The sequence below is a fragment of the Paralichthys olivaceus genome, chromosome 2, assembly GCF_024713975.1.
Source record: "Paralichthys olivaceus isolate ysfri-2021 chromosome 2, ASM2471397v2, whole genome shotgun sequence".
NCBI classification, from domain to species: domain Eukaryota; kingdom Metazoa; phylum Chordata; class Actinopteri; order Pleuronectiformes; family Paralichthyidae; genus Paralichthys; species Paralichthys olivaceus.
This window is the reverse complement of record NC_091094.1, coordinates 10,640,562-10,666,748: the sequence shown is the minus strand read 5'-3', so window position 1 is coordinate 10,666,748 and position 26,187 is coordinate 10,640,562. Positions and strand designations below refer to the sequence as shown.

General features: G+C 40.3%; 1 protein-coding gene across 2 annotated transcripts in view; it reads left to right on the top strand.

The window, feature by feature from the left end:
• vgll4b (vestigial-like family member 4b) overlaps nt 1–26,187 on the top strand; it is a 39,310-nt gene that overhangs the window by 4,788 nt on the left and 8,335 nt on the right. Inside the window, exons 1-2 of one of the 2 annotated variants that reach the window (XM_020096867.2) lie at nt 11,510–11,895; nt 18,240–18,465. In XM_020096867.2, coding sequence (XP_019952426.1) covers nt 11,814–11,895; nt 18,240–18,465 — 308 coding nt within the window. In that variant the 5' untranslated portion in view covers nt 11,510–11,813. Of the gene's footprint in view, nt 1–11,509; nt 11,896–18,239; nt 18,466–26,187 lie in introns of those variants that run through there. The other variant, XM_020096868.2, reaches the window with a different exon arrangement.

Genomic DNA, 26,187 nt, shown 5'->3' with positions numbered 1-26,187 from the left:
ATATTGTCGTTTGTATGGATGTTGGATTGGCCAGTCATTCCGAGGAGGGCCGGTGGTTTAGGGCCCTTTTGTTTCTGACAGGAACCACAACAAAAGAAGCAGCAATGCCAGGAGAAGGTGGTTGACTGAGATCTGCACAGTGCCCTCTACTCTAGTTCTGTACTCTGTAATACCGCTTGTTTGTTTAGAGAGGACGCACACAATCGCAGACACACACAGAATCCCCCGCTGATTGTTAGAGTTTCCACTGTGTTTTCCTATAGCTCTGAGTCAGGGTTTCAGTCCAGAGGAAGCCGTCTGTTCTCCACTGTAAATCATGCACTGAATAAGGCTCAGACAGACAGTACAGGTGATTGAAGAGAACAGGAAGATAACAGTCGTTTATATCCCCAGAGAGTTGACTCAGCATCAGTGTCAACAAAAGGTGATGTCAGACTGTTGTGCTGCCAAAACCAAGAGGAAAGAGAAGTAGTTAATGTCTGATGAGGTCAATCTGATTAATTTATAATCATTAGACATATTGATGTGTGGGAAAAAAATTTTAAAAGAGAAAAGATTGCAGAGGATTTAGTTTTTATTTCCATTTATCGTCACATTCTCCCCATGTTGTTTCTGAGCTGCAGTAATAGAAAAGAAAGTTAAAGCAGCACCACTATTGGGTATCAAAACTTTTTTGTAAATTTAAATGTAACGTCATAGTTATAATATTTTTTTAAGTCTGATTAACTCTCCCTCCATTTGTTAGAAGCTTTGTTTTAAAACCTACTATGTTTATATTTTTGTCACTTTCAGGATCATATATGTAAATAAATGGAGCTTCACATAAGTGAAGCCAGAGTCTTAGAAGCCGTCTGGTGGCTGACTGCAGTATTCATCATAAATTGGGCCTCTTCCATGGCAGTGGATAGTTTCCTGTTTTGAAGTTGTAATTTTTCAGTCAAGTTTGGTTTTAATTAGTTATATGACAATATAAAAGTGTGTTGTAATGATTGACGGCTGAGAATGACTCGTGATTGTTCAAGTGTGTTAATCGGTGTTATGTCCCTGTGGCTTCATCCACCTTATTGCTTCAGGCTCCGTTGGGTTAATATTTAAGATATTTTGGCATTAATTCTGGATTCTAGTGAGAGGAAGTGGAGATGTGTCGTCCATCTTTATTTACAGTCTATGGTCAGGATCCTTTAGAATGATGACTGTGAGTTTCCAGTGATCTGATTGGTCATTATATGGGCTGTTGATAAGGTTTGAGCTGACCCTTAACCCCTCATAACCCTGAATACCCAGAGTTAAACCTAAAGTTGCTTTCCTACTCACAAAATAAAGCAGTTTCACATCAAAATTCATCTCTGAGGGGCTGCGAGGTGAGTTGTCGCTGATGCTTCCTCAGCTTGTTTCTCTGATAACTTAAGATCCAGACGTCTGATGAGTAAAATCTTTAATCCGGTTAAAATATATATTTCAAAATGACCCTGAACTAAAAATTATTTTGTGAAAATGTGACTTGAATTGGAGAAAAGAGGGAATATGATGAAATGGATTGTAACCTTGATTAAAGTATTAATGTCTCTAAATGTAAAAATGGCTTTATGCCTTTAAACGGCAGGGTGGTACTCCTCTCAGTTAGTGGGCAGTCGAGACTTGTCAGAGCTTGTTGCTGCTCGATGGTGTTTACCCAGATCAACGCTGAAAGTGAAATCGGAGATGTTGCATCATGGCACTTTCACTAAATCTTACTAGAGGCAACCAGGATTCTAGGTGGGAGGTAATTTGACCATGAATTGATGCCCGCGGGTGGGGTGGGTTTGTTTTTTGGGTGTGTGACTCTGGAACGTCTTCAGCAAGGATTGGATTTGCCTTCTGGCCTCTCCTGGGTTCTGACAGATTTGAAGGTTAAGAAAACGTGTACTTTAACACGTGATGTGGATCTTGCATTTCCCTATAACTCAGCGAGTTACAACAGAGACAGTGAGTGTTGATGTAGAGTTGGCAATTGATGATCTCCTTTTACAGGATCACTCAAATCTGGGTGAGCTTCTCACACTCAAAACCTCCGAAGCTTTGGCACATTTCCACTAAACTTGGAGAAGGGGTTTGACCCAGGCCTGGAAAGAACCCATTCAAATTTGGTGGAGATGACTCTACCGAGTGCCATTCTATAGTTGCACTTGTATTTGCGTGATATGAAAATAGTGGTTTTCTTATTACACAAAGAACTAGTTGGATTTGACTGCAATAAAACACAAAGCAAACATTCCACATACAGGAATACTGTATCATCATACTGTACAGTGAGAATGGGGATGGATTTGTCCAAATAATTAAGGTAGGCTGCTTTGTTGAAGTACAAATGTTTAAAATGTGTGCCTTGATTTCTGTTGGTGGCGGGTTAGGGTTAGGGTTCCATTCAGTTTCTTTTGTATAAAATAAACTGATAAGATGAGGATAAATATGATTGGTTGCTTAATTCCAAACACCAAGTTTCCTGTAGGACATATTTAATGGCTACCACATTACAAACCTTAACTGTATTACAAAAAAAAACATTTTGCCCCTGGTCTGAAAATGTAGTCTCAGGAGAGAAGTGAATATTTGTTTCTTTATTTATTGATTTAGTTTTTATTGAAACTTATTGAAAGTGGGCTGAAAATGTTGTAACATGCCCTGCTTCTTTGTTGAGTCTGTATCTTCAGCTGACTTGTTGTTATCCCTAAGACTGCATATAGAGAAATTCATGAAATGCTGAAACAAGGGGTATAAAAGGCTCCTTTGGAAATGTGACAGCCTCCTTCCGTCACTTCCCGCTCCACCTTCAGTCTGTCTGTTGTTGTCTCACCCTCCTCCACTTCATCATTCTGTCCCTTTACATACACATCCCTCTGCTGTTTTACGAACGTTTCTGTTGACCGCTGCACACACACACACACACACACACACACACACACACACACACACACACACACACACACATACACATCAGGCACTTGCATCATCGGCACTGCTTTGTTAGTGCTGTGGTTCAGCGAGCGGCCATTAAGACTTGAGGGGCAAGAGATCGCTACTGGTCACAAGGTCAAATTTCAAGTGTCAAAAAGGTCACTGCGCCGAGTAATGGGGTTAAATACAATTTACCCTTGTTTTTCTCTGCACACAGCTTTTCTGTTTTCTACACTTGTGCAACTTTTTTTCTTTTATTATTGTGCATGGTTGACTGAATGTCTTTTTCAACAAAAACAACTTTTTCCTACTTGTATGAAGACAGTTGCTAATAGTGTGGGGATTTCCTCTTCCCAGCTTTTTGTTATTTCATTTTTGTTAAGGCCCAAACATTAAAGTAAACCAATGTAAGAATTGTGGTGGCACTGGTTGCAGCTTTCTGTCTGAAACTGTAAAAGTGACCTGCAGTAATTGAGCTGCACCTAGTAAAGACCTACTGCTGGTCCTAAAGCCTGCAAAGCCGAAACTAAGCTGCTGCACAAAGAGCTGTTCACCTGTTTATTAAAGTTCGGTGAAGCTTGACTCAGTAACTATGCAGAACCCTGAACTGGAGAATCAAGTGTTGCTGTTGTCGTAAATGTGCTGTTGTCATCGACAACATCACTTATGTTGAGGAGTCCCAGCGGCTGCTGCTACAAGGCCTTGGTTTCCTGTTTATTCAAAACTTATTAATATTGAACAAATCGCATGTCTTGATCAAACCAAATTCAATACTGCACTTGCTTATGTGTTACTGCACAATACACCAGGGGTATATAGGGCCATACCAGGCTTTCTGGTAGTACTGTGGCAATGACAGATACGCTATTCTATCTATTATTAAATTGTGCACCGTCACAATGATTTAAAAACTGTTATGTGATGGTAAACAATAAAACAACACTGTGTTGTGATTTATTTTCTCCCAAATTCGATATGACTAATTTAATTCCATGTGGGCACCCTCCCTGTTGGTCTGAGGCGGGCGTGCACAGCCTCATGCTTTTCATATACACTTCACCATCTACTTCTACCAGTGACAAGATTCGTCAGACGGGCATAGATTCAATAATACTATTATATAACAGGTCACATACTGATGAAAACCTTTTTTTGATGTTGCATACAGGGAGATTCCCAACATCATTTGTTCATCAAAGTTATCTAAACAAGAGTCTGTGTTAAATAGTCATTAGTCAGTCGCCCTGGTCAAAGCAGCTTTTCTCCAACATTTCACTCTGTAAATGCCACGCTCGCTGGTCCCACACCAGCTCTGCTGCTTCACTGAGGGAACTTTCTCAGAGCTGCACTGACCACACATACTTTACATTCCTCTCTTTTTGATAGCACTCACCATAGTTACTCAGAATTCAATGGAAAAAGGATAGCACTGGCTCTCTTAAAGAAAATGTTAGTCTTGATAGTCTCTAAGAAAAGTATGTGTAGTATTTGTATCCTCGGCATCCAGTGATAAGGTTGTGTTGATGACATCTGAGCACAGTGAGGCTGTGATCCAGGCACAGATGCAGAACTCGAGTGGCACAGAGCCTGCTGTCCTCTGAAGGATCAGTACTGGCACACATGCTGCCAGCTAATTGTTAGCACGGCAAGAATGTTGTCATGGGTCCCGCTAATAATTGAAGGCAGCGATCAGTTTTCATTACCAGGAATAAGATTTAATTGGAAACGACATAGACCAACCAACCTCGATATCAACGTCAGATAACATGTTTGTAGTTTCCTGCCACCCCCCTACTAAAATTTCCAAGTGAGCCCATGGCAGAAAGAAGCAGGACAATGTCTGCAGTGAGTGCGATGAGGTTTTTAACACAAGACAGGCACAATACTGGAAGATTACAAATATTTTAGGATGAAAAAGAGGAGCCATGCACACAGCAGAATTAGTACATCATGTCCTGCCTCCTGCATGCTTTACGCAGGTGTCCCCCCTCACCTGAATGTTCAGGACAGTTTCATTTTGTTAACTTGTCTGACTCGATTTCCTGCTGGATTCCTCATATTAGAAAGATAAAATCTTCATGTATGAAAACAGCTGATGAGACATGTAAGTCTCAACCCTCAGCTCAGAAAAGATTTGAATATTGTGAACAGATTTGAATCCTGTCAGTTGCACTCTTGTACATATTGTACATATAACATACTTTTGCAACCACTTACTGCCTTAAGTTTGGAAGCAACATTTACCAGGATAGTGGGTTGTGAGGAGCGGAGGAGAGCACTTGTGGTTGGTGGATGAGGCTGCTGAGGTCTGTTATTGCATTAAAGGTACAGTGTGTAGAATTGAGTGACATGTAGTGGTGGAATCTCATGTTGCAGCTGAACACCCCTCACCTCACTCTCTCCTTCCAAACATGACAGAGAATAAAAACTCAAAAGTTTTTAGTTTGGACTACTGTTAAGAACATGGCGGCCTCCATAGAGAGGACCCCCTTGATGTAAATATGAATGCTTTAAATATAAAGGGCCTTTTCTAGGGTAAAGACAACAACCATTCATATAATTTTGATGAAGCACATTAGTGAAAACATCCCTAGGATTATTTTATATTCATTTTCGGCCAATAGATCTCTTTCCACTAAATCTTACACACTGGACCTTTAAAAGAAAAATATATATAAACATATATCTTTTATCACAGATTAAAATAAGATACGAATTAAAACAAAAAACTCAACAACATAAATAGTTTCAACATAAACATTCTTACGAAAATGATAACTGATATCCATCTCCCCTGTCCAGTTTTCTGTCTGTAGTTTGTTTAGTTGTAAGCAAGATTATATAAAAACAACTGAACACATTTCCACAAAACTTGGTGGAAGGATGAGTCAGGGTAGAAACCATTACATTCGGTGCAGATCCAGGAAACTTTCTTTATCTCTGTGAGATTTTTCCAGGATATAAATCATGTGTCGGCCTTTATATCACTTTCGAAAGAAGAAATGTTGCTCTGGAGAATATTTTTATACAGATTCACTTATTCATTGGTTAGAATTAAATGTCAGCACATGCACAAAATGAGTCATGGTTGAAATTGAAAATAGCCACAGCAGGTTAGATGTGAGAGATCACATGGGTGGGAAATGACGGAATAGCTTTGTTTCCACACAATCACCTGTTGTTATTATTGTTTTAGCGCAGCAACCTGATATTTCCCTCTCTCCGTGGGCAAGCGCTGAGGATTCTGTCATCTAAACACTCCCAGAAACCTGACATTATGTGTAATCAAAGCTTTTTACAGCCTCCAGGTTTGTGCAGAAGTCACAGTTAACCCTGATACCAAGAGCTGAGACAACACATTTCAGACGGGACAAATTTTCCCAATTCCATTATGTCATTTTGTAAACAAAGCTGGTAATGCTGCGACACTATTTCAACAGAGGGTGCCATAAAGTAATCGAGGACTTGACCTTCGCTCCCTGCCGAGTGAGATTTGTTCTGTCACCCTGGTTTGTCAAGATCATGATATTACTTAAGTTTAAGGCCAAAGTTTTTCTTCCTTTAAGGCATAAAGATCCTTCCATATGATAAGTAAACAAACAACAACTCACAGACTTAAAGAGCAGGAAAGGTTTTTTTTGCTTTTTACACTCCACCATCATCCTTTAGTCTCTTGCTCTGCCAGTGTTTGTGTCACAACAGCGGAGTGTGTTAATAAAGCATTAGGATGAATCACCACCTGGCCTGTGGCGTGTTGTTATCCAGACACACCCACTCCCCAGAGAAGCCCAGACCTGTTCCGTAAGAGACACACGACACCACAGGAGAAGAAGTAGGTTGGCAGTGCCTCTTCCTGACAGATTAGACAAATAAATAAACAGGCCTGCAGGGACGTAAGAGGGCTGATGAGAGATAATGGAAGGTTCCAGTGGTTGAAAGATGGCTGTGTGGGTGGGTGTGCTTGTGGATCATTTACTCATGTCAGTTAGTGAGTAAAAAATAATTACTGAGCATAATGCAAATCTGATTACCAGAGTCTAACTTAAAGCTCGATTTTTTTTGTCAGGTACCCTGGGCCTGCTCCTGAAGTCCCAGGAGATGCACTGAAGCTTAATTTGAGACTGTAAAGCTGTTTTCAGATGAACTCCACAAAAGTGGATCTGGACATTATCTTGTGTTTGTCTTTCACATATAGAGGCAGCAGCAGGAAACAGTCCAGGTCAGACACATTCAAAACAACGGGAAAATGTCTGGAACATTCGGGTTGAGCATGTAGGAGGCAGGACATGACGTATAAATTCCGCTGCGGAAATTACATATTTTTGTTTATAGCACATCAAAACCATCATAGGCCCTTATTGGCCAAAGCTCTCGAATCTGGTTGTCTTTCCAAGTTGACATTTTTGCTGGTGTCCTCTGTGTACAGCTCCTCTTTTTCATCCTGAAAAAAAAAGCAAGGGATTAAAATAATAACAAACTGCAGCACTTTTTACACTGTATGCTCCCTAGAGGATACCTACCTCCTCCAATTTAGCAAAGTGTACTTCTCACATCTTCCATTCCACTCTAAATAAATCAAATAAAGGAGATTGTATGAACCAGCTCATTCAATCAAAGTGTGTGCAGGCTTTAACATGAAAGTTTGCATTACATCATGAAGACACTCACATTTTCTTTAAGGGGCTGATGCCACTATTGGTTATCAGCCCTCACGGTGAACTCTTCCCTTTCACACTTCTAATCCTGAGTCATGCTGCAAATTATGTGTAAGAACTTGTTCATATGCAAGGAAGAGGTGGGATTTCACTCTCATTTGTTGTGTAACCATTAATCTCCTTAGTATACTTATTCCATCTCACTACCAGGCCAGAACAAAGACACTGTGTCAGAGAGCTTGTTTGCCTTTTTATAAGTAAATTCAGGATTCTGTGATAACTGCACAACAAATGTTCATGTTAACGTAAAAGCAGACGCCACAGGGAAAATGCTGGATTGATTTACTCAACAGATACAAACACTGACAAAATCAAGCCTTGATTAACTATTAAATAGGGAACTAGAAGACAAGACATTAACATTTTGAAATTATTATGTTTTTTAATTATTTTATTCATCATGACTTTGTACAGAGTTTAACAGGTTTCTAGAGTAAAGGGTTGTAATCATCCTAGGTCCATTACATACATTTTTCTGACCCTGATATTTTGACAATTTTATACAAATAATGCAATTGCATCTATGTAATTCTTTTTTTTTTACCTAGTAAAACATTCTAGCCTTATCCTCTAACCTTGTATGGTGTTAAATCATCCAGCTTTGACCTGCTAAATAATTTAACATGTATTAAATGTTGTATTTCTCTGTTTGGTCTAAATAAGAAAGAAAACTTTTGTGTAAAAGTTGTTTTAACCTGGGGTTTCAAATTCAAGTCTGAGAAAAGTGTCTCTGAAAGCCATAAGGGGGCACTAGTCTGCACTTCATGTCTCTATAAACCTGACCTTTTGTTTATATATGGATGGCTCTTGCCTCCAGAACTGGTTGAGCACACTTAGTGATTAGTGGCTTGCGGTTTTTCCTGAGAAGTTGTCACACTTAAAAAACGGTTTACTTCCTGAAACTACCTGGTGTGTTGTTGTTGTGTTACATTATAATCTGAGTGAGAGAAGTTCTCTTTCAGGCCTCTTCCTTCTCGGATGCACATGGCTGTTTAAACCTGTGTCGTAACATGAAGCGCCAGCTGTATAGTAGCTGCAGTGGCACTGAATGGACTCTCTGTTTCAGCTCAGCCTTGTTGTGTGTGAAACTGGAAACAATGGGCGTCCAATGAGACAAGAAGCATGTTTCTTAGTCCTGAGCCGTCGGGAGGGAGGAGGGTAGAGGCCTTTGTGCGTGTGTGTGTGTGCAAGAAAGAAGAGGGGAAGGTGGCTAGAATGATGTGTGTTTGTGGAGCAGGATAAAGTGGGTGTATAAGTTGTTTTTCATGTGGATGCTTTGGTTTAGGCCTGTTTAGAGAGACAGAAGTCAGTGGAGCAGCCGTGACTCAATAAGCCAATCTGCTGATAAATGTCGTCTACATTGGTTTTAACCTGCGAGTAAGAAATTAAATCTACCTCCTTGAAAGCTTTATGTCCCTGTAGGTTTCTTTCTAAGGCTGAGAGTTGGAAGGACTAATGAGGCTTTTTTTACTCTGCTTTTGTTGTTTTCTTCCTCTCTGTGGCGTTAAAAATATAATCAATTTTGGTTTCAAAAAACTGGGTCGTGGCATTTAGTGTTTTGTCTGAGCCTTTCATGGTTTCGCTCATTTCCGGGGCTTAGTGTTTGCGGGTTATGTGTCACACAAAAACACGCACATGGCAAATGTGTGTTCGTGTGTAAGCTCACACTCAGTTAACGCAGCCCCACCCTGCTCATTATGTCCTCGGCCAAAAACCCTGAGGAGGTTTCTCTCTTCTCTTTCCACACAAACCCTGTAATGTGATGATGGTCATATTCACATTCTATTCAACAGCTATACTTAACTTTACCTCTTTTCATCCCATTTACCTCCTGCTTTTTCCACAGCAGTCCCTTTTCTTTCAAGAGTACAAATCCTGGGTGTAGCCCTTCTCGGACACCAGGGGGCAGAAGAGAACCATTATAAAAGTGAGAGATCACAATAGGCCTCCAATAACTTTCTTTATATCCATTAGAATTAGAGTGAAGCTTGTTTTTTAAACATTTTGTGCAACTACAGAAAAATGATCAGAATTATCTCGTTCTCTCAAGAATTTAGTACCTTATTGAAGGAATAAATGAAAGTTTGTTTATATTATAAAGTGTTAGGGCTGATTTTAAATAATATGATGATATTTTTTAAATAAATTAGATAAAGGAGGAGGAAAGTGAAAATAGGATCTAAGAAAGCAATAAATAAGTACAATGCTGTATTAAGGAAATACAAACAAACATAAAATAGAAATAATAAATACAATGTGTACAGAATATATGTGCTTCAGTGAGACCTTACCTTTAAAGTTCTCCCTACTCCTTTACTCTGTCTTATATTTTTCTCATGTCCCTACGTTGTGCACACGTACTAACTTATCAAACTTATCAAAGCGCCTCTCGTACCATCACTTTAATAACACAACCACTTTGTGATAAGGTTATAGTGACGTTAACTGATTTTATGGCACCTTCAATATCTTCAGCTATCACTTCTCTGGTCCTACAGAGACGTGATGGGCCTCCCAACAAGTCCAGTCAAGTTATTTGTAAAACAAGTTTAAAAACAACAATAAGACATTGAATAAATAACTCAATGAATAAAAGTCTTCGCTCAACACAACTGAACAGCTGTTTTATTGTGGTATTTTTTGTCAGTGCATGTCTTTCTCTTGTTTTTCTATCAATTGCCCAAAACCAAATTGCCTTCAGGGAAAATAAAGGTGTATTATTGTGTACTGAGTTCTGAATTAAAAACAAAACATAGTAAAATATTGAAAAAAACTGTAAAAACAAAAAAGCTAGAGAGTAAAAAAATAGGATTATCTTATCTCATCTGCACCTGATGTAGACTGATACAAGAAATTCAAAAACTGAGGCATGACAACGTCAAAGCATTTTCATTTATTCCATCTTTATCGAGTCCCTCCCTGTAATAAACTTATCATAGCACTTCTGTTGTGATGCACATGCTGACAGTTCGGGCCTCTCTTGAAATGCTGCCTGTTGTAAAATGTGCAAACTTCTATTTTAAAAGAAAAGGAGAAGAAAAAAGCCTCTGTTCCCCTCTCTCCTCCTCCTCTCTGGATGTGTGGAGAGGCTGAGCTTGAGCTTTAAACATCCGTGATATTTGAGGCGCTCCAGGGATTTCGGGAGCATGCCCAGTGCTCTCTCTCTCCCTCCCTCCCCCCCCCCCCCTCTCTCTCCTTTCTCTCTCTCTCTTTTTTCCCTCTCTCTGTCTGTCCCCCTCCCTCTCTCTTTCTGTCTCTCTCTCTCTCTCTGTTTGTGTCTCTCTCTCTCTGACTCTCCCTCTGTGTCGCTCTCTCTCTCTCTCTGACTCTCCCTCTGTGTCCCCCGTCTCTCTCCCCCCTCTCTCTCTGACTCTCCCTGTGTTGCTCTCTCTCTCCCCTCCCTCCCTCTCTCTTTCTGTCTCTCTCTCTCTCTGTGTCTCTCTCTCTATCTGACTTTCCCTCTGTGTCGCTCTCTCTCTTCTCTTTCTCCCCTCCCTCTTTTTCTCTCTCTCTCTCTCTATATCTGACTCCCACCCCTCCCTCTTTTTGTCTCTTTCTCTCTCCCCTCCCTCTCTCTTTCTGTCTCTCTCTTTCTGTGTGTGTGTGTGTGTGTCTCTCTATCGGACTCTCCCTCTGTGTCGCTCTCTCTCTCTGACTCCCACCCCTCCCTCCCTCCCTCCCTCTCTCTCTCTATCTGACTCTCCCTCTATCTGACTCTCCCTCTGTGCCCCCCCCCTGTCTCTCTCCCCCCTCTCTCTATCTGACTCTCCCTCTGTGTCGCTCTCTCTCTTCTCTCTCTCTCCCCTCCCTCTTTCTCTCTCTCTCTCCCTGACTCCCACCCCTCCCTCCCTCCCAGCAGCAGCACAGACAGAGGAACCAGTGGTGCGGTCATACCGAGCTCAGCCTGCGTGTCAGTGCAGTCGACTTACAGCTGGCTGTGAGGACAACTGACGCTCTCCCTCCATTCTGCGACACAAACTCTGTCAGAACAACTCACCAGGCTTCGATCCTCTCCGCTGATTTTTAAAATATTAATAAAGTTGGGTTTTATAGGAAACTGAAGTTGGAGGCTGGGCCTTTAGCTTTTTGACCGAGCGGAGAAAAAGAAGAAGAAGAAAAAAAAAAGCTGGTCTTTTCTTTTTTCCTAGTTTAAAAAGTCGATAAATGCTTCTCACGAAAATGGACCTGTTGAACTACCAGTACCTGGACAAGATGAACAACAACATCGGTATTCTCTGCTACGAAGGTAAAACAACGTGACGCAGCGCTGCGGTGTGGACGTTATTTACGCTGGAGAGAGAAGTTGGAGGAGTTTTACTTCAGCGACGCAGTTTTCACTCAGCGACACTTTGCTAAACTTTGAGACAAAAGCTGTGTGTTACAAAAACTACACGTTAGTTAGTTTGATACTTGTGTTCTCGTTTTAAACTCGTTATAACTTTTCTACAGTTTGAACTCTGAGCGGAGTTTAAACCGTGAGCAGCGTTAGCTTAAACTCCCACTTATAAGTGTTAGCTCGCTAGCTAGAGGACCGTGCGTGTGTTTATTAGCCTCTCGTATCGTTGCCTGTGTTATTGACTGCTTCCCAAAGGAAGACTCGGCTATTGATTGAGATCACAGGCGGAAATAACAGCCTGTGATCTGTGATATGTGGATGTCATGTCTCTCCTCTTGTGTGTGACTCACTGTGTTGCTCTGATTCTTTGTTATTCACGCCAGCTCCTGTGATCTATGTGGTTAAATATCTGCCTGAGTTGTGTTGTGATCCACAAATCTGTCTGTGTGCTTTTGATAAATCCAGGGATTCTCCTTTCTCTACTGGAGTTATGTCCAGCAGCAGCAGTGTAGGGTTTCTTATTATGTCATGTACACAGAGCAGGAGTTTCCAGGTCTTTGCAAAGTGTACAATGTGACTCCTGCTCTTCTCACATGTCAGCCATTACAGTATGTTATCATCCAGTCCTGGGAGCCAAACACAACTCCTTCCCCTGCCCCGTCTCTTGACTTTCACTGCAGTATGTGCAATTTAATCAGCACTGACAAAACTTAACTTTAGCCTCAGATGTGAGTCTGCAGCCTTGTCTTTTTAAATGAAGAATCCTGCAGAGGATCTTTCAGGAACTGGTTGGATTGTAAATATTGATAAGTTGTTGATGGTAGTGAGTAACGATGAAGGTAGAGGTAGCACAACATTTTTAAAAGCTGAAGACAAAGCCAAAGCATTTTCATGATTGTCTTCTTGTTTTTGTCCCTCTCTATAATAAACTTGTAATTGCACTTGTGTTGCCAATGCACATTTTGCCAGGTTTGCATGTCAGAGGTACAGCCAGGGTTTAGGCTGATGGCCATTTGTTATGAGCAGGTACGTAAGAGATGTATCTGCAAAATGATAAATACAGAGATGAGTTCCTGCAGAAACTGACTGGGCTCTCCTGTGGTTGAGCATGTGATAAAACCCTCTGTCAGTGGCGTTTTGTGTCTGTTTTTAAATTGTTTCGAGAGGGAAAAATAAGTGTTGTCTTGCTGTTATTCATGTTTGGCAAATAGCAGGTAGGAGTCCTGCTCTCAGGCACATTACTTTCTGAGTTCTGTCCCTTGGGGACACATGGCATTCCTGGGAAATTTATAGCTCCAGTTTGCTTTGCCTAAAGCTCACTCTTCTGTGCAGTGATAGATAAGGACGCCTGCCACCACTGGCCTGGGATTGAAGCCAATCAGAGGGGGTGGGGCGGTGGGGTCTGCGTCTCTCCAAAGCTTCACCTTTCTCAGGTTTCATCCCGTCTATCTCAGTGAAGAAAAATACAAGAGTGAAGGAGGAAGGGGTGGTAGTTTTTACTTTCATGTACTCTGGGTTAGAGATGAAACAGGACACATTTCATTCCACAGTTATAGTGACCAAGTTATTATGGTTTTCTGTATTATCAAAGAAGTGTTAAAAGTACTCATACACACATTACTATTATTATTAGTCTCTAGAAAACACACATGCAGTCACACAGTGTATATTGTTGAATTTGATTTAATACATATATGCAAATGAGTAAGAAGACAGTGACAGTGATTGCATAGAACTAGACTGACATGACTACAGAGGAGTGTTTTATAAGAGTCTTTAGTCTTTCACCTGCTGTAACACTTTTACTACCAAATCAAGTACTACTGGAATGGAAATTAAACAAATATGTTGCTTGGGCGACTAAACATAAGATACTATCAGTAAACCTGCCTGTTGGCTTCTTTAGCAGGGTTTTTCTCTTAGCATGTTCTGTCAATTTGGTGACCATATTGTGATCAAGTTCCCTTAAGCTCTCTTATGAAAACCAAAATAAAACCACACTTCAGACTTAGAAAGCTATAAAAGTGTCTGCCAGGGCCTGCCGCCATATTGTTTGCTGGACCTTTGCCTGCTTTGGTTGATCTACACAGTGTTTACCGTGATAGTGTGTTAATCCAACATGGTTTATATGACAATCAAAATTTGAACTGGTAATACTAACCACTTGGTCTTAACCAGGAATGTATAATCATTTCATCCCTCCTCTGTGTGTGTCTCTTCTGACATGCTGATTTCAGACACAATACTTTATTTATCTATCTGTGGAAGCTCATCTCTGCAGGATTAGCCCATCTATTTGTTTTTCTGGGTTTTGTGTGTGTTGTTTTTAGCTGACTGAGCTAAAATTTGAATCCATGTGCCTCATGATAAGAAAACAAAGATTATAATAACAGGGAGAAGGGCCAATCAGTAAAAAGCATGAAAGAGAAGCCCTCCTTGTTCAAACATGTTGAGCCAAGAAGGGGCTGGGGGAGCTTTGTGATATTATGGGTGTGCTGACTTTTTATTGTGTGCATGAGCATTAATGCTTTGATACATTCCCTGACAAACAACGTTATATATACTCATGCACCATCTTGAGAGCTTTATTTGTATTCTAAAAGCTCTCACGATTTTGTCATCATTTACTAGCAACTACAGCTGTGACATAGAACCAGTTATTTCATACTGTACATGTTCTCACACACACACACACACACACACACACACACACACACACATACATATCACAGCAGCTTTTCTTTGTGTTAATATAATATTACACACACATCACAATCTGGATAACCACAGTACCAAGTAATTGTTGGATCAAATGTTTGAGTAGTTTGAACTATCCTGAACTCTAGTAATGGAAGATTTAATGTTTCATTTGAGGATCTATCATCTTGTCTATGCGATTAATCGGAACGTTTTTTGGCTGATTAATTGAAAGATAAAGTTTAGTATTAGTCAATTGATCCATACTCAGTTTCCTGTGAGCCTTTTCTGGCACATGAATGCAAAAAGAACTGACTTTGGCATTCATTTGCTGTTGTAAATGAAGAAGTGAATAGTATTAGTGTCTGTTGAAGTTTGGTTGATTGAAGGGAATTGTGATGTTCATCTACAGGATCTATTCAATATTATCTATCTTTTGTGTATTACTTTCTGTCTGTATTCATGAAGTCTTCTTAAGTCAGGGTGTAGAGAAAACAGCAGTCTCTTCTTGTGTTGCACTGTTTGGTGGCTGGATGTATCACAATGTGATGGATGGTATAAGTTTACATAGTCAAAAGTGGTTTTGAATGGGTAAAGGTTCTGTGAATTTATGCTAACAGATAAAAGTACAGAACCCTGTTCATTAGGCAGCAATGAAGGGCTGGAGTGCAAAGGTAGATAACTACCTGCATCAGTAGCTGCTTTAGGGATTAAACTCGGTTTTTGGTAATTGTTTGTGGCAGTTAATTTGCTCTCAGATTCTGTTAAAGTATATGTACTTTTTGACTTCCCTGTGGTTTTCATTTGTTCTCTGTTTGTCAATATGTTCATCTATATCTCTGTTTCCCACCTACCCTTCTCTCTCTGTAAAGCTACTATCAGTAGTAGGCCCAACAGTGACGGGGTAGCAGGGGAATGCTGACTGTCCCCTTTTGCTGCTGAACAGCACAAAATAAACAAGATGGAAAACTTCCTCAGAACCCTGCACTGTTGCACTGTTGTAAGCCTTTCTCCTTTGTCTGTTTGTTTAGCTCCTCTCCTTTCCTCTGTCAGAGATCAAACCGATCTAACATCCGGAGATATCACATCACACAACACAGACATGAACCTCCATGGAGGAGTATTTAAAGCCTAAACCTCTATAGACTTAACAAAAAAAGGCAGCCCAGAGGGCCAAGTTCAGGTTGCAGAGAAACCAAAAATAATCATTTTCTGCTTTGCAGAGAGCAGATATCATTCTCTCATCTTTTTTTAAGTATCAGAAGGGGGGATGAAAGAGAGAGGGGGGGGGGGGTAGATAGATTCACCTCCATTTGTAATCCAATCTCATCCTGACTCTGAGCTGTTTGAAGTCATGTCAAGACAAAAAGGCTTTGATCATGTGAACCTGATGAACTGAGAAAGCAGAGGGGAGAGTTTTACTTATCTGATGCATCACTGTTTAGATATCGATAAGTATTTACAATAAATGTCACATTGTGTTCTGACTGTAGCTGGTGGTTTTAAACTCTTCTTTATGGACAGAGAATGAAACTTGATAAACAGCTTAACATTTTCCCTAATTGAGGTGGAACAATGATGGGCTTTACCTCCTCACCGTGCTTGCACAATGCATTAGCAATATATCTGTAAATGTTGGCCTTTAGTTTTCTTGCCATTGATTAATTTTTATGAGATAACGAATGATATTGTTCTATTGCCAAACCCTATTGTGTCTGCTGCTGTGCAATATCATACCCTGTTACAGTTTGCTAATTCAGTAACACTAATGCATGCACACACACACACACACACACACACACACACACACACACACCACACACACACACACACACACACACACACACACACACTCACAAACATATATATTGAAAGTCTCACCTCTCTAAAATTACCGTGTGAACTGAACATCACAATATTGACTGTTCATATGATGTTTTACTTGTATCTAGCTAGTAGCTTAGCATTATTTCAATTGTGCATTTAGGTCAGTAGCGTTTGACTGAAGGTCTTATTTGTTGGCAGGGAACACACTATTATGCTTTACCCCTGTACTTCTGATAAGCTGTTATGTTTCCTGGATCCTGATTGGACAGTGTGCTGTCACACACTCCCATCTTTTTATTGCCACCCCTCTGTCCTGCCAAAAACAATGATGTCACCCTTGTTGCTATGGCACACTGTGGAGCAAGCAGGAACATGCCCGAGAGACAGGGAAGGAAAAGGAAGGAAGGCTCTTGTGTTATTGAAACCGAGCTAAAACTAAACATACATGGGGAACTCTGGTTGAATAGAGCACATTTTTTACTATATTACAAAGCCCTTTCAGTGTGTTTGTTTGTGAGTGTGTGTGTGTGTGTGTGTGCGTGTGTGTGTGGTACTGCCCTCTAAATGACATGATGTTACTGTTTGCAGATCAGTTAAAACCGGTTTGTATCCAGCTTCTATGACCTCATGCATCCAAACGTTTTTATTTGCTCCTCCACTGTCCACTAGTTTACTGGATACTTCCTCTGTTGATTTAAGCAACTCAGAAAATGTTTGCAGTAAACATACAGCACCGTGTAATGTTTCCAATAGTATTTTTCAAGTTTGATATTGCACTTTTAAAATATTCAAAATCAACACAGTTTGTTTAAATTTGCAGAATACACAAAAATAAAAAAGAGCAACCTATAGCAGATCCATTGCTACTTTTGCTTCGGTGTATTATGGTTGCCTGTATACAATGTAAGTTATGTCCTTTGGAAGCATATAGCAGAAAAAGCACAAACATTTAAATCAACACTGTCAGTACTGATTTGCATTCTGCAACATTCATATATTTTATATATATATAATACAATAAATATATATTTCTCCAAAATATAATCAGCACTGCAGGAGTAGTTATAGAGAAAGCTGTGAGTTGTAGTAGGAGTTTAAATCCAAGCTTAATGTTTTGTTTGGGAAACGTCAGACAGATACATGAGGCCGAAGCAGTGGAAAGTCCCCGTTCTGAGACAGAGCCAGTGGTAGTTTTCCTGATTCTCTTAAGCTTCTTTACTCCCACTCCCCGACCACTCTGTAGGTCTTCTGTAACAGAAACTGGAGGGAAGCAGAGAGAAATAGTTCACAACACAAACACACATGCAGAACCCATCCACAACTATTTCTTCCAAAACATTCACAACCAGATACTTCTGCTTATGGCAGAGGTTTGTGCCGCTCTCAGCAAACTGTATGTCAACAAAATCCAAAGTTTGAGCTGAAACACAGCCGGTACAGTAAAACACTGTCATGAAGTAGTTTTTGCGGTCTCACTGTTTAAAGAGGCAATAAAACAGTCGCCTTCTACTTGAAAATACCATCATTTTGACTAACTACTATAATTGACATTTATGGCTATGCTGCCTGTTTAAAGCGAATGCACATGAGTTGACAGCAACTTCACATCTATCGCTTCAGTTTCAGTCATTTTGAAATGACCAAGATTGTGATTAAGTCTTGTTATACAGTCTTTATAAATATTAATGATTGCTCCTTTCTCTTCTTCCCTTGCTCTTCTTCAACCTCAGGTGAAGCAGCTTTGAGGGGGGACCCCAGACTCCAGTCCTTGTCCCTGTCCTCCTCCTCCTCCTCCTCTTCATCATCGTCATCGTCATCCTCCTCCATCTCCAGCCACAGGACAGGTCCTCCTCCCATTAGCCCCACCAAGAGAAAGCTGAATGGGGACCAGGGGGACAGCGACATGGACGACAACGAGCATGTGGCAAAGATGAGCCGACTGTTTGCCACACAGCTGTAAGTGGATACACTGAGGCTGACCAGACACTTGCACACATTCTATTAAAATTCATCGAGACCTTGAAATAGTTATTTTCCAGATACTAATTTCCTGAGATGCAAGGAAAGAGATCTGCAATTCCCTAGTTCTTCTCTTTTCTGTCCTTCTCCTTTAAAACAAAAATACACTGTATCCTGTGAAGAAGCCACCATGCTCCTAGAAACTACATATACACAGAAAACTCACTGTTTTAAAAAAAACCTTGTGTTTGCGGGCTCCTCGCTTGGTAAAAGCTTTGCACAAGCAGGCCTTCTCAGAAGTCCCAGTTTGGACCCCAGGGTGCTACGCCAGGTTTAGCTGGCTCCCCAGTGTTCTGCTTATAGCTGCAGCTCTCTGGAAGCTTGGAAACAGGGACTGCACAACAGAAAAATGACTCACATCTCCAGCGTTCCCACATTCCCGCTTCCAGAGATTCCAGAGATTCTGGAGCGCTGATTGGTGGTGAAGGACTGCTCGGCCGGGGCACTGGTGTCAGAGATCTCTTTCTCTCTTCCTCTCGTTCTCTCAGTTTGACTGAGTCAGTCATGGGACCCTGGCCACTTCTATTTATTGCAGAGCCAGTCAATGAGGTTAGAGCTGTGTTTCAAGCATTATCACAATCACCTAGTTGTCACTCACAGGGCTGTGCAGTGACAGAATAGAACACTATAAATTGTACACTGGATTCACTGGAAGCCTTGGATGAAGAGTAGAGCACTGTTTCTGGCAGTGTATTAATATAGCTAAGCGTGTGCAAACACATAAATCAATCAATCATCAATCACTCAAATTCTATTTGTATAGCCCATAACACAATTTGTCTCATAGGGTTTAACAATGTGCGACATCCTCTGTCCTTAAACTTCAACAAGAGTAAGGGAAAACTACCACATAGAGTGAGGATTAACATGTTGCTCACATTTGTGTATGTTTGCACATGGAAACGAAATTACTTTATCAAATACAGCAGTTGAATTATAATCACTATTGGAGCAAACCCCACATAGGGCAAGGTGATGAAACAATATGAGTAATAATCACAATGTCATCATCATCAATAGCAATATAACAAGGTCAGTATATATTGATTATAATGCTTTGTGCAAGCACATTTATCTACCTCAGATTTGTAAAATGTGTTGGTGATTCTCTGCTCACAACAAAGAGTTTAAAACAAACAATTGCAATGGATTTTAATTGTGGAATAATTTTTTCTCAAACTACTAAATATGATCGCTCCTCTGCCAATGAGCTTCATTTTATGTATATTCTCAAACTTAAAAACATAACTAAGCACAGCTTTCCTTTTACAACTTAATGCCTCCAAAGCTCTACCAGTAGCAGTCTATTAAGTAATTAGGTGGTCGGCGTGAATATGCAGGTATAGGTAATAGAAATTATGTAAATGAATATTTTATATGACAGTTATCTAGTCCTCTGGGACCTTAATTTGCCATGATCTTGATGACTCACAAATACACAAACTCACAAAACCAGCTTTGCTTTGGCGGCTGATGAAAATTCTTCATTCTGTTGGCCGTGTGACAGTGCAGGAATCTACGACTGTTCAATCAAGTTGTTCAAGAAGAACAAGGGGAAGGGTCTTTTGTTCCTTCGTCTTGTGACTCTCTGGGCACCCACATAACAAAGGATTAGCTTGTGCGTTGTGACATTTGTACAGAGTCATCTCGTTTTCTATTATGTATGTGTCAGTGGTGGGAGAATTAACATTATGCACTGCGGTAAATCCATCTTCCCACTCGTGTTCGTCTGTTGTCTCAGTCGTTCAATGTTGAAGAGAGATTTTTTTCATGCACCGTGCGGTTAACTTCTGCATGCACTGATCCTCCTACTCGTGTATCACAAGTTGGATTTTATTAGGTAAGTTGGAGTGCTAAATTACATTGGACTTATTGTAATATCAGCTTTCAGTTGGTGTTGCAAGTTTTAGGTTCTGTAAAAATAAAACTTATGCAACATTAAAAGAAAAAACGCCTGTGGTTCAGGCTTTTAAACTTGCTCATTGTACCATGATTATGTGCTGGGAATAACCTGTGATAAGCCAATTCTTTTATTTAATCTTCATTTTGACTATGACCTTGAAGTCATTTGACTCTCTGTGCTGTACGTTAATCTGCAACCAAGGAAAGCCAGTTTTTATTTGACTGAAATCCAGATTCAGGGCTTTCTAGTTTACATAGCTTCATCGGGATATTTTATTTCATGCTGGAAACCTATTTGCCTCTGGGCCATCCTAACTGCATCTTATTTTTAGTCGTTTAGTTTGAGGTTTCTCATGGGAGATTCTTTCCCTGGCAAAGGTAACTGCTTAGTTACTTGTAAAAGCTGCAGTCAGAGTCAGCCTCTGAAAAGTTCTTTCCTTCTTTTAACTGCTGTGGCCGTCCAAAGAACAGTGATTACACCAAAGTGGAGAATGACCGGTTGTCGTTTCAGAAGAAGTGAAAGCTAAAAATAGCAGCTAAAAGAAAATACTGAAGAACACTTTGCAGTCTACTCATCTTTATTTAACATGCATGAGCTCTTAGCTTCATTGAACTCGTTTGTCAATCAGCGATTATGTTTAATTTGAAAATTATGGACTTAGTTCTTGGGAAGAAGCTGGAAAGCAAACCAGAGAAAGAAGCCCTGCAACCCCTCCACCACACGCACACACACACACACACACACACACACACACACACACACACACACACACACACACACACTCACATACATACAGTCCAGATATCCAGAGATTGTTATCTGATACCACTCTAGCTGTTAGAGTTTGCTAGCTGTTTCTGTCTATGCAGCTTGTGTTTTGTCTCCATGGACTACTCTGCAAAATGGTGACTTTTCCTGCGTTTGTGAAGATTTTTTGTTCAGTCTCCTCTTTTCAAAAAAACATTTTCTCATATGTTTTGCTTGAGTGGCAGTTTTCATTTGAGCTTACCTGATCCTATGCTAAATAATGTGTGTTGTTATTGAGTTGCGTGACGTAGGCCATCTCTTGTCTGTTAGTTCAGTCATATTTTCACTGAGTGTTGACACAGGCAGACACCTGGCACCTTAGATATTGGGCGTAGCTGTAAAGATGGAAACATAAGTTATCTCTGTTGTCCAATCACATCGCGTTAAAGTCAGTGGGAGGGGAAAATGTAGTGACAGAAGGAAAACCATGAACCAAATTAGTACTTCTTGTATGGGACAGAAATAAAAAGTTATATTTCCCCCATCAGTCTTAGTGTTTTAAAAATATTTTGCTGCAAAGTTTTGTTGATATGTAGCCATGTCCTCTGCACTGGCATGTGTTTGTGAGGTATGTACATGTGTCGTGTGTGCTGTCTATCCATGCGTGTGGGCTTGTCCATCTGTGATCATCCGTGTGTGTGTGTGTGTGTGTGTGTGTGTGTGTGTGTGTGTGTGTGTGTGTGTGTGTGTGTGTGTGTGTGTGTGTGTGTGTGTGTGGTGAGTGGGCTCCTTGTCAGGCAGCAGGGTCTAAGTTCTCATTTCTCTGAGGAGTAGGAGGAGTCTTGAACAAAGAAGCCTTATCCTGTCCACTGGAGCCTGCGGGCTGGAAGCTTGCTGCTGCCTGCTCGCCTGCTTCCCTGCCTGCCTGCCAGCCACTCAGCAGTTGTAGACCCACGAGTATAAAAGTTCTCTTGCTCAGCTCTTTCATCCTTACTTAAAAATAAAAGCCAGTCTCAGATCAGATCTCGCATATTGGCTTTTAATTTGGGAATATAGCTGGAGGATATGTCAGAATTTGGTATTTATTCTCTTTGATTGCAGACATGTTTTTTTGTTTTTTTTCTGTAAATTACCACTATCATGTAATGACTAAATCTCATTGTGATGAACACAACAGTTGACAAGAATTAAGATTTTCACCAAATTGTGCCTGGTAGTCATTAGAGCTGGTACAATGGTATACAAGTATTAAATATGACTAGATGACTAGATATTGAAGTAGAAACTTGTATATAATTAGTCCTGCCTCCATCAAGAATTTACATCGAATATCCATCAGTCTTTCTGAGTTTTATTTCAACAGCAGTACTGCTTTAAACCCCTTGCATCTGTCTAAAGGATCACTACTGACCAAGAGGTCATCAGGCAATTATACAAGTCTGCTATCTGTTAGTTCTGTTGGAATAAAGTTGAATTAATTACAATGTTACAATAGTTAAAATGCACTTATCAAGGTACATACAGTTATGTTATAATACATTTAAATAGTTATAGTACCGTAGTGCTTTTATTCTGAAGCACCCAAATTCTCTCTCACACTAAGTGTTCATGTAGTTGCTATGAATTTGAGACGAGAGGACAACAACAGCTGGCAGTCAGCTGTTGTCAGTTCGAAAGTTTAACTGTTACAGTTAAATGTGAGAAGTTATGCTCTGTTAGTGTAGCAAGTCGCAGTTTGAACTAACAGCCCTCACACTCACTTGCGGAGGCTAACAGGCTAACTTAAATGTTGCTTCTAGATTTAGTGTGGCAATTCTGTAACCATCAAAAAAGAATTACAATACTTTTGTGATCAACTCCTTTTTTTTTGCTTTAAAACCCTCCTCTTCTTGGTCACTTTCTCTATAGCAATGTGAAGTTCTTTCACTGATTATTTGACTTGCTTTAAAAAACAGCCACGTGTACAGTGAATCAGAGGTTTGAAATGAAGCTTCATTCTTTTAGCAGTATGTAATCTCACATTCATTCATGCTGTGCATAGAAGATATAAAATCAAAATCCAAGTTGGTCAGTTTACTGCAGTAAGTATTGTAGCATTTAGAAGCTGCAGCTGCTTTTTACTGGGAACTTCATCAGCAAGTTGTTCTCATGGAAGTTTCTCCAGAGGCCAAATGGGGAGAAAATCTCTCTTTCTCTATTTTTCTCTCTGTCTTTCTCTCGTTGTGCGCGTGAGCAGGGTCAACGCTGGTGAAGTCATTGTTACCCTATTGACTATTTATATATTGTGTGAGCATGCGAGAAAAGGAGGGCGAGCATGTTTTTTTTTCAGTGTGCGTGTGTGCGCGAGTGCGTGTTCACATGTTTTCTTTGCCTTCTTGTTGTGGTTATTCCCATATCCGATCTGTCCCAGCTTTGATAACAAAGGATTTTCTTCAGCCCTCTGTCTCTGCAGTCATACAACTGGCAAATGTGCACTTGTGTTTCTGCATGAGTGAAAATGTGAACAATTTAAAACAGTTGCTTGGAAATCATGTAGAAATGAAATGTACATGCTTATGGCATATGGCAAGATTTAACATATTTCATTGATTCTATGCAATAATTTATATTGCATGTTGTATGCCAAAGAAGATAATTTGACAATAACAGTATCTACATTATACCTGTCCATGTGTATTTCGTCTGAGTTTTGACAAACCTACTCTAGGTTGCACTGAGGATGCAAATATTAATGCCTGGGCTGATGAGAGTACACTGTGTGGAGATGTTTGTATACTTTAGAAAACATAGTCAGTCCTGTGAGGCTGTGTGTGTATGTATATATATATATAATAGCCATTTTGTGGGTTTCTGCAGACCTCGCAGAGCTTGGGTCTGGTTGTAACCTGTGGTTGAGCCTTCATCATGTCTTTTTTTTTTTCTTTTTTGTCATCTTCTGTCTACACCCTGATTTTTCCCAGATGTTTCCTGTGTGTATCTCGCTCCCCTTCCCTCCCTTGCTCTTTCTTTATTTATTTCGTGAAAGAGTAGGATGGAAACCTCTGCCCAACCAAAGATTTGTAGTGAGGTTTTCTCTGAAGACTTTGGAGCACAATTGTGAGAAAAAGCTCAGAGCTTTTATAGCTGCTGTATCTTCGCCTCAAAGTGAAATATGGTTAACTCACCAAATTGTCAGTCTCTAAACCTAGCACACTTTTGGAAAAAAAACATATTTTTAAAGTTATTGTTTCACTTGTTTTATTTAGATTTTCATTGTGTCAATTAGGCAGGTTTGCACATACAAAGAACAAATTACCAGTTCGTTCTTTTTTTACAAGAATCTTGAGACTTTCAAACACATGATCATGGTCATGATCTTTAACCTGAGGTTAACTTGAAGACAGGCTGTCATGTGAATGGTTACTTAAAAGGCAGTATATAATGACAGATCCAAGTAGTTTTGTTCAGGATATATGACTATACCATTTATGAGGGTTTGACTGTTAGGGTTTTAAATGAAGGGATCTTTCAGTGAGTGCCCGCCACAGGGCTCGGTCAAACATTTCCATTTTTAACTGAAAAAAGAATCAGTGCTCTTCCTTTTTTTTCAAATTACATTCAAAGTAGAGGCGCTCCACCATGTGACCATAACCAAATGTTTTTATTATTCTAAATGATTTAAATTTTCTTTCTTATGTTAACGTACAGCAACATGTAAGATACACAAATATTTTCTCAAAAAGTAGTACTTGTTGTTAATATCTGATGCAAATGGAATCGCGAACAGTGAAACAGTCCTCTTATCTGGCAAGGACGAGTACAACAAATCAAACGCACCCCTCTAGGCTTTTTGTGTGTTTAGGAAGTAGCAAACACCAACATCATTTGATTCCAGTCACAGCCCATGGAGGTCACATCGCTTGTAGCTATAAGTGGTGTCGTAATAAATCTTAACCTTATCAAACATCATGATTCATTTATGTCTCTACTCGGGAGATATGTGCAGGGAACTACTGCATGCTGATGTTAGCTAGTATTAGCTCAATACAGTTACTGACCAGTCAGCAGCCAAAAAAGAAAAGTCAAGGAAGAGTGTATGATCGTATCAGTATTTTCAGATTTTAGTACCAGACGCTGAACTTTGAACAACTTGGGACTTACCGTAGCTCCATGAAGTGGGCTACGTGGGTAGCTAGACACAAGTGCTTCAGGAAAGTATCTCATAATGGTGCCAACATTAGACTGTGATATGTGATGACCTACTCGATAACAGTTAATTATGTGTATACAGTAGACATGAACTTGAATGTATCTTTGGCATACTACACCAGTCTTATATTTGGATTCCATATCTACTCCGTTACAGGTCAATCAACTTGCCCAGCATAAACTTTTTTTCTGGCCCTGGTCCATCAAATAATTGGTCAGACCCTGTAATATGTTAGCTTTCTCCTTGATAAAGGCACAAGTTGAATTTTCTAGTCTGACTGATTCATGGAAGAAAAATCATTTAACCAATTATGGTAAAATCTGCCAAGATCTGCTTGATTCTAAAGTGAAAAGTAACCCAGTGAAAATGTATTGTGAAAAAAGAAATATTAAGCTGCTTCAACTTTTTGCTACATGTTGCCTTCCCTTGTAGGAGCTAAGTCTCAGAGTTCTTTATGTTTCAAAGGCTGTCCCCCTTGGTCTCCCACTTTTAGCTCCCATCCACTCATCTAGACTCAAAACTGGCAGCCCTCTGTCTCAGTTCTCACCCTTGTTACCACCCCCCATGCCCATCTCTCATGCGTAGCCCCCTCTGTCCGCCCTTTCCATCCTCTCCCCAGCTGCAGCCCTAACGATAATTGAGAGGTGAGTAAGAGAGACAAAGGCGCAGTGGTTTCTGAATGCATGATCCCTGGCATGAATTGTGGTCCGGGGTTTGGTGGGCAATCAGGCGAGGGGAAGGCGGGGGCGGTGATGGATTCAACAGCCATGCCATTCATTGGTTGGATTTGTTGATCCCGTTCACTGGCTCCGGTGACGGC